The 14805-nt window shown below is 44.8% G+C and overlaps 1 protein-coding gene across 1 annotated transcript in view; it reads right to left on the bottom strand.

The window, feature by feature from the left end:
• LOC146185518 (cubilin-like) overlaps window positions 1–14805 on the bottom strand; it is a 124027-nt gene that overhangs the window by 53354 nt on the left and 55868 nt on the right. Inside the window, exons 35-40 of the mRNA XM_084606475.1 lie at window positions 14640–14772; window positions 13610–13809; window positions 12244–12422; window positions 9556–9748; window positions 4708–4926; window positions 889–1071 (exon numbers count right to left, since the gene is read on the bottom strand). Coding sequence (XP_084462601.1) covers window positions 889–1071; window positions 4708–4926; window positions 9556–9748; window positions 12244–12422; window positions 13610–13809; window positions 14640–14772 — 1107 coding nt within the window. The remainder of the gene's footprint in view (window positions 1–888; window positions 1072–4707; window positions 4927–9555; window positions 9749–12243; window positions 12423–13609; window positions 13810–14639; window positions 14773–14805) is intronic.

Raw genomic sequence — 14805 nt, forward strand, 5'->3', positions numbered from 1 at the left:
CTTTATGTTCCGTAACGTAACACGAATATAAGGAACAAGATACAATTAGGGACAAGACCCAAGAGCAAATGCTAATCGTATTTTGCCGTCCACTGCTAATTACTTTGGCTCCTGTACTGTATCCATAAGCACGTGTTCCCTCGGTCCTCTCGCCCTTTACATCCCTACCTTGCCACTCTTCCAGTCATCTGCCCTCCTTTTACCCCCCTCCCCTTAATTCGGAGCAACGGTGGTGATCCCTCATCCCTGAGGAGACAGTTGAACGCGCCAAATCTCCTTTTCATAATCCCCAACAAGAACCACTTCTCTCTCTCTCGTAACAGCTTCTTACAGTCGGAATGCGTGCTCGTGCCTGGCGTTATCGCTACCGCTGTCGCGTATGAGGACTGAAGTTTGGAAACAGCCAGCCATTCCTTCCGTCTCGTCAAGCTCGTTCGCGACTTGGGCTACAAAAGATCAACGAGTATTCGAGAGTTCGAAAAAAAATTTACGAGTTAGAGATCTCGCGGCATGCCTCAAATGCGTCTGTTATCTGAATCAGGAAAACAAAAAGCAAGGCTGTTTTACAGGGTCACTGTTTTGATGGTTTTGGATATCATAAGAACAAGAAGTTATTATTATTGCTAGAATCTATTGCTGTGACTTAAAATGTGCACTTGGTCACAAGAAAAATTGCGTGAGTGCTGGACCCAGCGATGATGGGTGGATACTCGTGCGATCATATTCAAAAATAAATTATTTTCCTCGAAGTGCATGGCGATCGAACTACCACGTCAGTGCATCAGACGACGGAAATCAACCTTGTGTTTATCTCTAGACTGGTGGTACTAGCCTCACCACAACTTGTGGCTGCCAAAATCTTGTCACATGGCCATGGGTTTTTCATACCTGAGCGGACCCTAGCCGAAAAACCATCGCCGATAACCTCGGTCTGGCTGGTCTCGTCCGTCCAGAAGCGGACAACCATGAACCGCGTCGAGCTGACCATGGGATCTGGAAGATCTGCCTTCGCCACGACACGCCCGCAGACACTGCCAAGGCTGCGCTGCTCTGGGCTCACCGTTGGATTCACTGCACAAAGGACAAAAGGGGGAGGGGATAGAAAGTGCACGCATCATTTCTTAGTGCTTACCTTGGTTTTCTTTTTTTCTTGCTGAACGAACAGCAGTCTACCAGGGATTTCTGGACGTTAAAATCCGTAAAAAACTAGACTAGTGATTTCAGCGAAGCTTTGATGTGAACTCAGAGAGATATTAGGAGCGCCTAGGATACCTCAGATACAACTGCTTGCGTGTCACTGTGCGTGACCCCTTATCAGTGTCCTCAGCAGCCCTTTACCATTCAAATGCTCCTCGTAACTACAACGGTAATTTGAAACGTTAACGGCGCGAAGTAGAACCGACTTAGTCTTATTTCATTAGAGGTATTTTTCATCACGGTCACACCAATAGGCCCATCTTAGCATGCTTGGGAAGTTTGCCGTGTATAGCTTGAGGGAAAACATATAATTAGAGAAGGAATGTCTGGAAACTTTTAAGAACCCTCCAGTTTATGTTCGGAGTACCTGACACACAGAAAGCCCCATTTTATCGCATAATTATTTAGCATAATGCTTGTATACCTTTACTCGGCACATTATTTGTACATAACTACGTTAATTTAAGTATCAAATAAAGACGACTGTATTCTTGAAGTGAAGTGGACTAATGTTGCTATGGGCTGATGATTTCAATGATGTATGAGCAAGTAATAGTAATCGATGCTTAATTGTTTCGCCAAACGTGTTAGTGAACTTCATACCCGTGAAACCAGACATGAATGAACAATGATTTTGCCAGCAGGAAATTAAAGAGTATTTGTACTGCCCCATTTCGCACTTTTCGAAATAAACGTGAGATCAGGTTAAAAATAATAAACCAACAGAAATAGCGAGTTTACTTTAAATAGTAAAGTTATTTTTTCTTACGGTAAACAAAACAAACAAACAAACAATATATATATATATATATATATATATATATATATATATATATATATATATATATATATATATATATATATATATATATATATATATACACACACACGTCTGAGGCAATTATTGCAAGGAGGCTTAGCGCGAGACAAGGACAAGAAAGGCACACAAGACGAGCGCTCCTTTCTCTTCCTCGTCTATCCCGCGCTAAAGCTCCCTGTAAGTCTTGTCGTACCAACTGACCCAGAACTCCACTGTACTCTAGTTTAATTATTGCTTTAAAAACCTCTACTTATACCCTTATATATACTCTCATGACTTCTCACAATCAGACCACACATCATACTGGACACGACTCAAGCTGCATCTCAAGCGAGAAGCGTGGTTCTAGTGAACTTTTAATCCGAAAGCATCGCTAGCCCATTACGCGAAAATACGTATGAGGTAGTTTATGTTGCTACCACTCAACGGTACCTATAAAGATTGCGGTGGGCGAAGGCATCTCAAGCGGACACTCGTATGGGGCCAGATTTCCGGTTTTTCGGATTAAAAATGTGATCCGTCCTTTCTTAAAGCAGCGTTCTGGGTGTTGCCATACAATTTTCCTTTTCATTTAGCCTTTATCTGCTAGTCTCACTGGATGCTAGTTTCTAACAGGGATTCGAACTGACGACATAGGTACCTCCAATTGCATGCTTAAACCACCCCGCATCCCATGACAGTGCCCCGGGCACCGTCAAACGAGGGCAATGGATGGAGAGGGCGCCGTCAGAGAAGCAAACAGGTTGGTTGGTTTGTGAGGTTTAGCGTCTCAAAGCAACTCAGGCTATGAGAGACGCCGTAGTGGAGGACTCCGGGAATTTCGACCACCTGGGGTTCTTTAACGTGCACTGACATTGCACAGCACACGGGCGCCTTGCTTTTCACCTCCAGCGAAAAGCGGCCGCCGAGGCCGCGATTCGATCCCGCATCCTTGGGAACAGTAGTCGAGCGCCGTAACCACTGCGCCACCCCGGCGGGGTAGAGAAGCAGAAAGGTACAGAGGGCATTTGCGTTACTGTGGGGCGCGTCACAGGGGGAAGCGTGAAGACTGGTCGTTGCGGGGTTCCATGTCACGTCAATCGTCCTCAGACAGTGACAGCGGCCGATAACGTGTGAGTGTATGTTATACACAGTGAACAACCATCCACAAGCAAGTTTTCGCGTGGCAGGCCTCGCAAATGCTCCCATCGATGACGTAGAGAAGCACAAGACCACAATAAAGCGGTCAGACGTGCGAACAGGGTAGCGCTCGGTGCTGAAAAAGCTGTCTGGTTATCTCCGCTTGAGCGACTCATTTGCGGCCACACTGCAGTCCAAAATAGCTGTTTTTTCATTTCTACACATAAGCAGTCTTGTCTCTGACAAACGGTTTTCAAATATTTAGGACAGCAATTTTTTAGAAGCGTCGGCGAAAGAGTGTTACTCGACCGATTTTAAAGAAATTATACTTTCTTGCCCTTATCCAGGGCCGATTCTTCTAGCAACAAAAAATGAGTAAATTGAAGCACAGACGTGCTGACTGGAAATAATACGCTAATGTTGGTTTTGAGAGTTCTCGTTGTTTGTGACATGGCTTGATGCGGGATTGTGTCTCGTTCCGGGGAATCGTGACGCGGTAAAGGCGAGCAATGGAGCTCTAAGATCTGTAGTTGCCCAGTTGAAGCTTTCTCTAGTAGTTCCGCAAAATGTCCTCACACTTTGCTGCTATTGTAGCAGACTTTGAATAGTTCGATAAGTGTGCATCCCTATTGTTGGTGCTATACTTGAATGCCAACCGAAAATAGAAGGTCAGCACCGCCAGGGTGGCGCAGTGGTTACGGCGCTCGACTACTGCGCCCAAGGAAGCGGGATCGAGTCCCGGCCCCGGCGGCTGCGTTTCGATGGAAGCGAAACAGAGTTGCGTCCGTGTGCTGTGCGATGTGAGTGCACGTTAAAGATCCCCAGGTGGTCGAAATTTCTGGATTCCTCCACTAAGGCGTCTCTCATAGCTTGAGTCGCTTTGGGACGTTAAACCCACAATCCAAACCAAACCAAAATAGAAGGTCATTGATTAGCTATGTTGACATGCTGAGGAATGTTGTGCATCAAAAAACGACTTCGTCTCAAGAGGGCATGATATAATTACTATAAAAATTTGCTTAAGCAGACATTTTGTTAGATCTTCACATTAAACAATTTCATCTAGCAAACCCATCTCTGAAGAACAACATTTAGGAAATAACTCCACCTTGCGAAGATAAAAAGAAAAAAAGGAGTGTTCATTTTTTTTTTATTATTAGGTGCACTCTGAGAGCAAAACGACCTTCCCCCTACATCAGATTATAAATTAGTCATCACAAGCTCAATTCTTCCATCGGTTATCACCTTTCACACTTCACGCCACCCTGATGTCCAAACTTGAATTCTTAGCGGGGCTTTCCACAGAAAAATAAGTAATAAAGTGCGGAATGGTGCCTGGATTCAGTATTGCCCTAAGAAGCGAAATAGAACAATTAAAGAAGAAAGGAAGGGAAAGTGGAGGGTATTCAGTGGCTTTCTACAGAAAGCTCTGACTAGTTTTGTTGCCTGCCGTGCCTTAAAGTCTCTAAATACTTCATGGGCGGTCCATAGACGGTCCAGAGGCAAGCTAGCAGTTGCGTAAATCACTATGTGGTATGCCACGCAGTACATAGCATGCAGTGCGTACAAACCATCGAAAACTTTGACGTAGTCGTAGAAGCAGCTTTCCATGGTTTCCCAGCTCCGGAGGTTGACCACGTCGAAAATGATCTTGGCTGACCGCATTGGCGGCGCCATCAAGGTCCAAGTGCAGTTCAGGTAGTCGGTGTACTTGTTTGGGTACCCAGGTGAGGTGATGTTGACCACGGATGACGCATTGGCCAGTTCAACTTGGAATTTGCACACGGCACCTGTTAGGGCGCATGAATATGAACCAAATAAAATTTTGACAATGCAGTTTTTTGCATAAAACAACATAACAGAAGCACAGTTTGTTCAATATCCAACAAAAATTATGGGGAACACTTAAGCTCCGCTGTGGCATAATATGTTCAGCACCTGCGTTGCGTGCGAGTCATAAGAGCATCCTCATTCGTAGTGGCCGCCGCTGTCACCGCACTCTTGCCTCTCCCTTTTTTCACGCGAGACATGCTTATAAAGGCGAGACTACTTCGAAAACAAAGCGAAGCTCTGCTCTGCTACTGACTGAAGTTGATTCTGTTCCGTGTCGTGGTGCTGGGGCGGCCGTGGTGATGCTATATCCGCCTTTTAGGGTACGAAACCATCGCGTAGGTTACCAGCCCACGTATAAAGCCCCGCTTTAACTAAGCGTATAAATGTGCCTGCGTAGCCTAGGTGTATAGTGCTTGACTGGAGCACTGGAAGGTTGATTGTTATTCCACAGTCCCACCTCAAACTAGTGACCGAACTAGCATCTCCTCCGAGATTTCTGATATCGTGTGGCGTCGTTAATTCGCACAGACAGTAGAAGTATTAGTGTTCGGCGATGTCAGCTGCCAGCGACCACCTGCCAGCGCCATGATCCCGATTTCTCGCTTAAAATGCCGACACTTTTATTGCGATAGCAATACTGCGCCAGGTTTCGGCCCGTCGCGTGGTCTCGCGAAGGGCCACGTATGACCTTGAACAACCGCGAAGAAGACGAAGGCGAAGAAGACAAAAATGAAGTAGATGAAGAAGACCCAGAAGAAGAAGACGAAGAAGAAGACGAAGGACGGTCGGTCACAACCGCGAAGACTAAGAAGAAGACAAAGGCAAAGAAGATGAAGACGAAGAAGACGAAGTAAACTAAGACTAAACAGGCGAAGAAGAAGACGAAGACGAAGAAACTAAGAAAGAAGACGAAGAACGCTCGGTCACCCGCAGCTAATGCTTTCGCTCCACATTCGGTTCAGCAGCATTCAACCCTTCTCATTTATATGTGGGCTGGTAGCTTACGCTCTTGCGTCATATACTCTTAAAAAGGATGAGCTTAAGTGTCCCCAATAATGTAGCACCTTACGCTGATAGGGCGTTATAGGAGAACAATGCAGCAGGTAAAAGAGGCTTCCACCGTTGCTATCGCAATTCAACTAGGGTTAACCAGAGTTAAACCACGGTATATTTTTCTTTATTGCCCGTTCTTGAGAAATTCAACAAGATATTTATGTTCTTTTGGGGAGAATTTTGATGTGATGACTTGGCCTCCGCAAAGTTGTCTGTAGGTGGCTTGCAAATGCTTTCCTATGCGCTCACAACGGCAATGCCGATGCCGGATTTTCTGCGTAACACACCCCTGAATTCTATCGCGTTAAAAGATGGCTGTATCTCTCAGTAAGAAACTAAGAATAGATATGTTCTCTTCGACAGGTTTGGCCGAGGCTTCAAATTTGTCGAATTCTGTCGTTAAGGCCCTGTAGAAATTAATGTTTATTGTTTAATACAGGTGCAGAACCATGTGCTATTTGCGGCATTCACGTTACATTCCTTGGATATCATGCAATGCAGGTAAGACAACTCTGCTCCACTCACGTGCCACATTCGGAATAGGTGCAGGTAGAGTTAACGATGCGTCGTAGCTGAAGCTAGGAGCATGCGTGTTCGGTTATTGAAATAACGCGAAACCATGTTCGCTTGATAAAGAGACTCCTTCGGAATTGCCGAATGGGGGCTTGAAATATATTTCTCGGCTCAATATAGCGCCCCAGCCTACACCGTGGTGAAAAGGTGTTAGGCAAGGAGACACGATCTCCCGAGGTAGGTGGATTTATTGAAAGGAAAAGGCAAAGAGGTTGGCCCGAATAATTCAAATCTGGCCTGCTACTCTGCACTGGGGAAGGGGAAGAAGAGAAGAAAAAAGGTCATGATGGGTGACGATGTGGGAGAAGGCATATGAAATATATATACAGACATCAGCAGCTTGCTTTACAAGCGCGAATCAAGTCCGCTGGCGCTCAAATAACGGCAAAGAGCACGCACTGCCTGGACGCCCTTCCCCTTGTCCTGCCAAGCGCCAAGCAGCAGTTCCTCCGACAAAGGCCTCTTGTCTAAGCGCTTCAAGGAAGCAGCTAGCACATTTCTTTTGTTCGAATACTCTGGGCACACCAATAATACATGGTCCACAGTCTCTGGGATGCCACAAGTTGAACATTCCGGTGAGTCCATCTGTCCAATTAAATGTAAGTACTTGCGCGTGAAAGCCACGTTTAGACGAAGTATATATATCAAGCATGCCTGATAACGCGGAATATCACGCGGAACATTAAATTTAAATGTTCGATCGAGCCTTCTTAGACGGATGTGTCGGGCGTCTGGTTGAGCCCAGTAAGCTGCTGTAGCAATATTCATACAACTCTTTAGAAGACACGTCGTATCCGCTCTTGAAAAAGGCACAGCTGTTTGGAAGCCATTGATGAGTGCGCTTTTCGTTTCAATATCGGCCTGCTCATTCCCATGGCGGCCGCAGTGGGCAGGGATCCATTGAAACATTATCATGTGGCCTTGCAGCTGGGCAGATGTGATGAGCTCTATAATGTTTAGTGCCAGGGACTGATAGGCAGTGTGGCGTAAGATCTCCCGAGTACTACTCACAGCTTACTTAGAAGCATTCAGAGGCCTACAATAGAAGAAGTTAGCGATGAGGATTGATGGAGAATATCTAAGTATCTGCGATTGTCTGACGGCATTGCATTGCTAAGTAACTCAGAGGGCTATAAGAAATGATTAGTGACCTAGACAGGAAAGACTAGAAAGGTGAAAGGTAAGTATGGCAATTAATATGCAGAAAATGAAGGTGATGTCCAAGAGCATCGAAAAAAAAAAAAGCGGTTCACAATAAGTAGCGATGCACTGGAAGTGGTAAGAAAATATCCTACTTAGGATAGGTAGTAAATGCCGCAGAAATGGGGCAGGTGTCGACCGAACCATATTTAATAATCTGGCCGAAAGTGCATCGCTGGTGAGTGTCGTCATCAAATACCGCCACTCCTCTGATTAAGTTTAGTACGAACATGGAAGAGAGAAGCGTAGCTAAGCACAGTAGGCGTTACATTTTCACATCCTCGCCACTCTCCCGAGGACCGATCGGGCGACCGTCCGCAGCGCGTGTCGTCGGCGTCGCTGGTTTTAAGACATGTCACACTACAACTATACGCGGTCGTTGGTTGTGCTCGCATCTTTGTCGGCCAATGTATCAGCGATGGGTCAGACCAATGCATCAGAGGTGGAATCGGCCGACCAGCCCGCCGATCGCCGATGATGCTTCGCGACTTAGTGTGAAAGGCTTTCAGGCGGAGGCTGATGTGTAGCCACGCTTAACAATGCTTGCACTCGTATAACTAGGTTTTACCGGGATAGAACCTCCGTCATTTTTTGAGGGTGCTAGCTCTTACTACTTTTTTTTTTTCCCAGGGTCACGTTAATCTGAAGGGAAGGTGAAACTTATGGGAAAAGGCAATAAAATAGATATTATGTGATAATATCTACGACCGTAATATGGGTAAAATTTTGGGGTCATCCGTTTGACGCAGACCATTAATGTTGGTGTCAAATGATTCGACAACTTCTAAAGAACAGAACTGCTAATTTAAAAAGAGTGTAAACATGTGTGAGAGTTGCATCGATGACCTTTTCGGTATGGAACTGTGAACATGGTAGATTTTCGGCGGTCATTACGGTCTAACTGTTCGTTACGTTGAGTTCCGGATGGTGTCAAGCAATTTATCTCGTCTAAATTGCACCTTTATGCGATGTAATACCTGGTATAATGAATGAATGTCCTGGATATAGCGAATGTGTTTGTAATTCCCAATATTAGTGCCGAATCGACGTATAGATGCGCTGCTTGTGTGTTAGAAAGGATGTTTACCGCTTGACGCAGAATGTTCAAAGTGGTGTGAAATGACTTGACATGTTTCGGAGGATAAAATTAATAATTAAGATGAAGGCTAAAATATCTGTGGGATTTGCACCGACGACCTTTCTGGCCCTAAAGCCGTGCATTGTGAAAAACTTCAGACGGCTAGTACGGCCGAACCGTTTGTCGCGAGGCGTTGCGGTTGGGGTAAAACGATTCGTTGTGTTACGCACAGGCTTATGAAATTTAATGACTGATATAATGATAAAATATACCGGACATACCGAAGGTGGCTGTGTTTTTTAATAGTAGTGCAAAATTCATGGAGTGGATGGCGCTGCTTGAAGCTCCCGTGGCTAATTAACGCTCTTCAGTTGAACAATGAGAATATTGGCGGATTTTTTTTTCCTTGAAATTTTACTGACTTGGTATAGATTCCTTCTGTATAGTGTGTGGTGTTCGATTGTAAGCCTTCCAAAGAAACAGAGTCATTGTTTTCACGACATTTTGATGGTTGAAGGGCTACCTCTGCGTCAGCAACGGCCGGCGAATGCTCGTGGCAATCTATCTTCCCACGTATTGATCCTGCAGGTTACTTCCGTAACTGAATATAGTGCAAGCAAGCATGTGGCCTCAGATTCACTCTCCCGTAGTCACAAACTGCAAAGTTACAAGGCGTACTTACCGGATTTGCCAATATCTATGCCCTGCAGGTAACTGCCGTTGACGGCCTCCCACCGCATTCTCCACTTTGCATAACCAGTGCCTGAGGTGAACCGGATCTGCACGTGTGACGACCGGAGCACCAAGGGGTCTGGCTTTCTGTTGCCGCAGTAAGTGGCCACCTCGGGTGAACCCTCATCGATGCCTTCGATGACCTGGAATCACAAAAAAGCAAGTTCGCAATTTGCGCTGTTTAACACGGCGTGGAGAAACCGCTGTCCGGGCACCAAAAACTGACAGCGAATTCACCAATCAATATGAAAGATACAGCCACAGTATTACTGCTTTTTTTTTTTTGGTTTTGTGAATACTAGTTTTGTGGAAAAACAAAAGTTAGAGATCTGTTGTGCGGTCATGTGCATTGTTTTATGGGAAGCAGGAGAACCTTGTTGCCATGATGGGGTACTATATGCGGTTTCGGTTTCAGTACTGTGCATTTCTACGATATATGCCGAGTGATCGCGAAGACATGACATGCGGTGAAGTTGGCGTATGGGACTGTGTATTGCGTAGACAGCGCTCAAATTCAAAATATGCATATTTTTTTTTTTTTTTTAGTTTGGTTTGTGACAGGATGATTAAAAACAGAGAAAATTTGTTGTATATCTGACTGGACTTTATTGTCGACCGCGTGTAACAATATGTAAGACACATTCAAAATGAAGCACGAAACAGCGCGTATTCATATTTATCTTCTGTTTCTCCGCTTCGCTCCAAGCGTAATATATATAGTAAAGGAGCTGACAGTCTACGAGTCTAAGGCAAACGTTGGGGATTCTTTTTTCCTGTTTTGGCTGTTGGTGTCTGATAAGAATTAGTCTTATGGTGATTATCGGGATAAAGAATATTAAATGAATAGAGGAAGAAAAAGAACAACGCGCCGATGGTGGGAATGAATTCACGACCTCCGAATATCGCGTCCAGTGCTCTTCCAGCTAAGCTACATACATATATATATATATATATATATATATATATATATATATATATATATATATATATATATATATATATATATATATATATATATATATATATATATATATATATATATATGTGTGCGTGTGTGGGCGTGTGTGTGTGTGTGTGTGTGTGTTTGTGTGAGATATGTGGAGCACTGAATCGGCAATTCGAAAAAAAAAAAAAAGTGTTTTACGCAGTACTACTTGCTAAGCGTCAAAGCTGCACAATATTTATTTTTTCACTTAACTCGGAAGTCTGGAGCTGTCCTGGGTCATATTAGTTTTATATGCATTTTTGTCAGCTACGTTAAAGCTGTATTCTGAACTAAACGAAAGGGGATGGAAACCACACTAATCACTGCATGCGCTGCCACCTCGCTAGGAAGTTTCAGTTTGAAAGACGCTATGGTTTAGTCACAGAAACACTTTATGTGCAACCTGTCATCGTGATTCAATCGCTTCGGCGTTCGGCCGCTGATTCCAAAGTCGCGGGTTCTATCCCTGCAGCGGCTCTCCTCTTTAGATGAGGGTGAAATACTGAAAACTCCCCTGTGTTGTTATTTCAATGCTCCATTACGGAAGCGGAAGAATTAGACATCGCATTCTATATCCAAGAGTGAAGAAAATCAAGCAAGCCGCTAGAAAGCAATCCTAACAAAGTCCCAGACAGCATGCAGGGATTTGCAAAGAGAAAAGATTGGCACCAATACACACCACATCCTGAACAAACGTAAAGAAGAATGGCAAGAAGAACTTACCGAAACGATAACTTGGGTACCGGGACACGAGGCGATTACAGGAAATCTACGTGCGCATAAAGGGTACGCAAACTATTGGGCCCCCAACACACCTATGGCAGAGGACGTGAGGTCCATCGATCCCGACTACTCTATGATATCAAACTTGTATAGGGGGAATCATATGATCTACCCACAGCCGCACGGTAAAGTAATGACTGAAGAGGCCATCGGATATGTGTAGGCTAAAGACTGGCACTTTCGTCAATTTACCTAAATTGCACCAGTTACACCCCGTAGACTTCAGGGACGTATGCCCATGGTGCGGGTCAACTCCAGCCCTGCACTATGTAACATGGAAGTGCACATGACAGAAAAAAGAACCTTACATAACAAATCCGAATAGGGATCAGTGGGAGGCACTTCAAACGAGCTCAAGCCCGGATGATCTGATTCTTCTTGTCAGGAGACTAAATAGGCTCGTGGAAGCCAGAAAAGGGCTGAAATAAGGACCCAGACCATGAGGCCAATTTAGTGGTCAATAATTAAAGTTTATTAACTCCCTCAAATACTATCCTGTGGTGTGTGCAATGTGAGGGTATGTTGAATAGTCGCAGATGGTGTTAATTAATCCGGAGCCCTCCATAAACGGGATCGCGCGAGATACTGAGCCCCTTCGGGGCATTAAACAGACACATTTGACAAATTTTATACTTTGCCGACTCACCCGAGGGAAAATCAAATTCACATAAAAAAAAAGCGCAACGAAGCAACACTAGAGACATGCAGGCGCTGTTTCATCAGTCTTCTCCCTGTCTGCAGAATCTCAATATGCATAACCAATATAAATCAAGCTTTTGATGGAAAAGAAACATTTAGCGCACACAAGCCCATGTGTGGCAGAGATTCAAGAACAGAGAAGAAGAAGAAAAAAAAAAAGCTTTTACGCACGGCGATGTTGTTGGACCAGCACTCTTCGTCTGTTGACAACATGCTGTCCCAGCTGATTCTCGGGTAGAGGTCGTCGGGCACGTGCAGCTTCCACGTGAAGGGGCCCATAGTGAATGCCTCGTTCGGGTACAAAGGAGACTCGATGACTCCAGAAGTGCCTTCCAGGTCCACAGTGCGCACTGTACCGGTCGGAAAAAAGACTGAATTTATCACATTCCCGCGGTGGTTGTCATCTTTTGTTTAGCGAAGAAACACGCTCCGGAAGGCAAACTTTCAAGCGGGAACTCATAGAAGAAATAAAGCTGCCATGTATCCAATGCTTCTTACAGGCTAACACTGACCTATAATGCCTGCGTGAAAAGGCTATCCCAGTGGCATTCACTTGAAAGCGTACTTCCATTTGTCATATGCTGCGCTCTGGATTTAGTAGACGCCGCTTGTCTATTAACGTTAAAAGCCTTAGAGGAAGATAGGGGCCTTTAAAACGAACGGCGAGGATGTTCGCCCCCAGAAGTTTATAGGATTTGCTCTTTTGTTTATAAGGTAATGAAGCCGACTACCTTTGGAACCAAAAAGAAACAAAAGAAATGTTGAAATTTTTGTTTTTGTTGTTGTTGTTGTTAAACAGGAAACGTAACTGAATAATAAATTGAGATGGGAAGCAATCGGGCTATGTATAACTATAAGCAACATGCTGCCACTGAAGTGTAAACGAAACCCACGAACTCCGCAAGTCGTGCGATCAACACCTGCCGACGGGACGTGCTTTTTTTCAGTGCACTTCCTATATACGAAATGTGGATTCATTCAACCTCCTCTTCGGACGCCAAAAATATAAACAACGTAATAATGGCTTTTGTTGCCTTGGGTTCTAAGGACTGTTGGCGTTTTAGCAACTATTCAGAGGAGGCTTTGATCTCCCTTGGTCTTCCTGCCTACTGTTCCAATCCAGTCACTCTAAGCAGCATCTACCAGAGCCACAGAAATTCACTGTTGGCTTGAGGCGAAGCTAAGGTGGTTTGTATGCTGTCCTTTGTTTACGAGTTTCCCAGTGCTTATCTTTAGGTACAGCGTTCAAGGTATTAAACGCAGCACTACAAACGCTACGCTGGGTGCATATAGTTGGCGTTTTGTCGCGCTTCCTGGGAGGATTTGCACCAAAAACACTGCTTTGAAATAGTAGCTACTAGAATACTTGCACCACTAATGCGTTTTTTTTTTTTTTGTGGCTGCCAAACGACACACATTTTGTCACACAAATACTTGAGACCACGTCTTCATTCGTTCAGCATTGCAGTTAGGTGCAGTTTTTACAGCTACAACAGAAACAAAGTTCCCTTAGGGAGGATAAAGAGGGCAGTCGCACGTGTGGTGAAGTGAGCCAAGAAACCAGCTCCCACGTCGGCGTCGTCCGAGTGGAATTTGAGCCAGAGTCCATTAGCGCGCGTCAGGTTCGCGGGGACGTCGTCTCCGCAGAAGCGGCCCAACAGCTTGCCGTGGGCATTGCGCTCGCGCACTTCTAAGTGGTCCTTGTTGCAGAATTCGCTCGCTTCCAGAGAGAACAACCTGCATGAAAAAAAAAAAAAAAAAAAAGAAAACACCGCTCAGAGCCTTATAGCGCAATATTCCCGGAGCTTAGAAAACTAGAAAACAGTTGTGCGCTTTAACGTTTTCTTTAGCTGCAAACGCGTCTTAACTGTAACCACGTGAGAGGCACGAGAGCCTTAAAAAGAAATAGACGCAGAGAACTCCAATCTCTCGATCTTCCTTAGTAGTTGATTAGGGCTCCCACGCTAGCTATACATTTTGGTAAAAACAGAATATTGCCTGCATAAAATGTGCAATGGAAACTCTGAGAGAGCTTGTGAGAAAAGTGTCAGCTGCATGACCTGCGTCTAAACAGTCACGTAAACTAATACATTGTCATAGCATGGCGGTCATGTCGGGAAACAGCAGTGAGTATTGTTAAGAACGTGTAGGAAATACGCCGCAGAAAAGGAGCCGCATCCATGGTTGAGTATTACTACTGGGGCGACAAGCTGCTTGGTTTAATTCTGAGCGCATCGCTTTTCAAAAGCAGCAAATGGAGGAAAGGTAGGGTTGGGAGCAAGCTAAGGGCACTCGCTGTTAATATTGCTTTTTTAATTATTGGTTTCTCGCTGCACGTTTCTTGCTGCATATTCTTAAATTGTATTAGAAACAGAACTGTGGTATGAGTGGCAAGAAAGCAATACAGTTTCAGCATCCCCCTTTAGTGATTATGAGCCCTGCGTGTTTGCTTTGTTTCCAGCAAACAGCACAAACAGAGCCGCAAGAAATTGAAAAAACAAACAAACATTGAATCCAGGTCAAGATATGCAAGATTGTACAGACTAAGAGGAAAAAGGCAGTCGTACGAGAAGGTTAGCTCGATCATGTTTCCTGCGGCTGCGCTGATCCTCCAGGCACAGTCCACAGAGGGAAGGTACGTGTCTGGGTAGCCCGGGCTGGCAATACTGCCGTCCAGGGCAGCAGTCGTACCTCCGCAGCCTGCGGCCAAAAAGTTTCAAGAAAGTTTTTGTC

The sequence above is a fragment of the Amblyomma maculatum genome, chromosome 6 (assembly GCF_055883805.1).
Source record: "Amblyomma maculatum isolate TAMU_Amacu chromosome 6, ASM5588380v1, whole genome shotgun sequence".
Lineage (NCBI taxonomy): Eukaryota > Metazoa > Arthropoda > Arachnida > Ixodida > Ixodidae > Amblyomma > Amblyomma maculatum.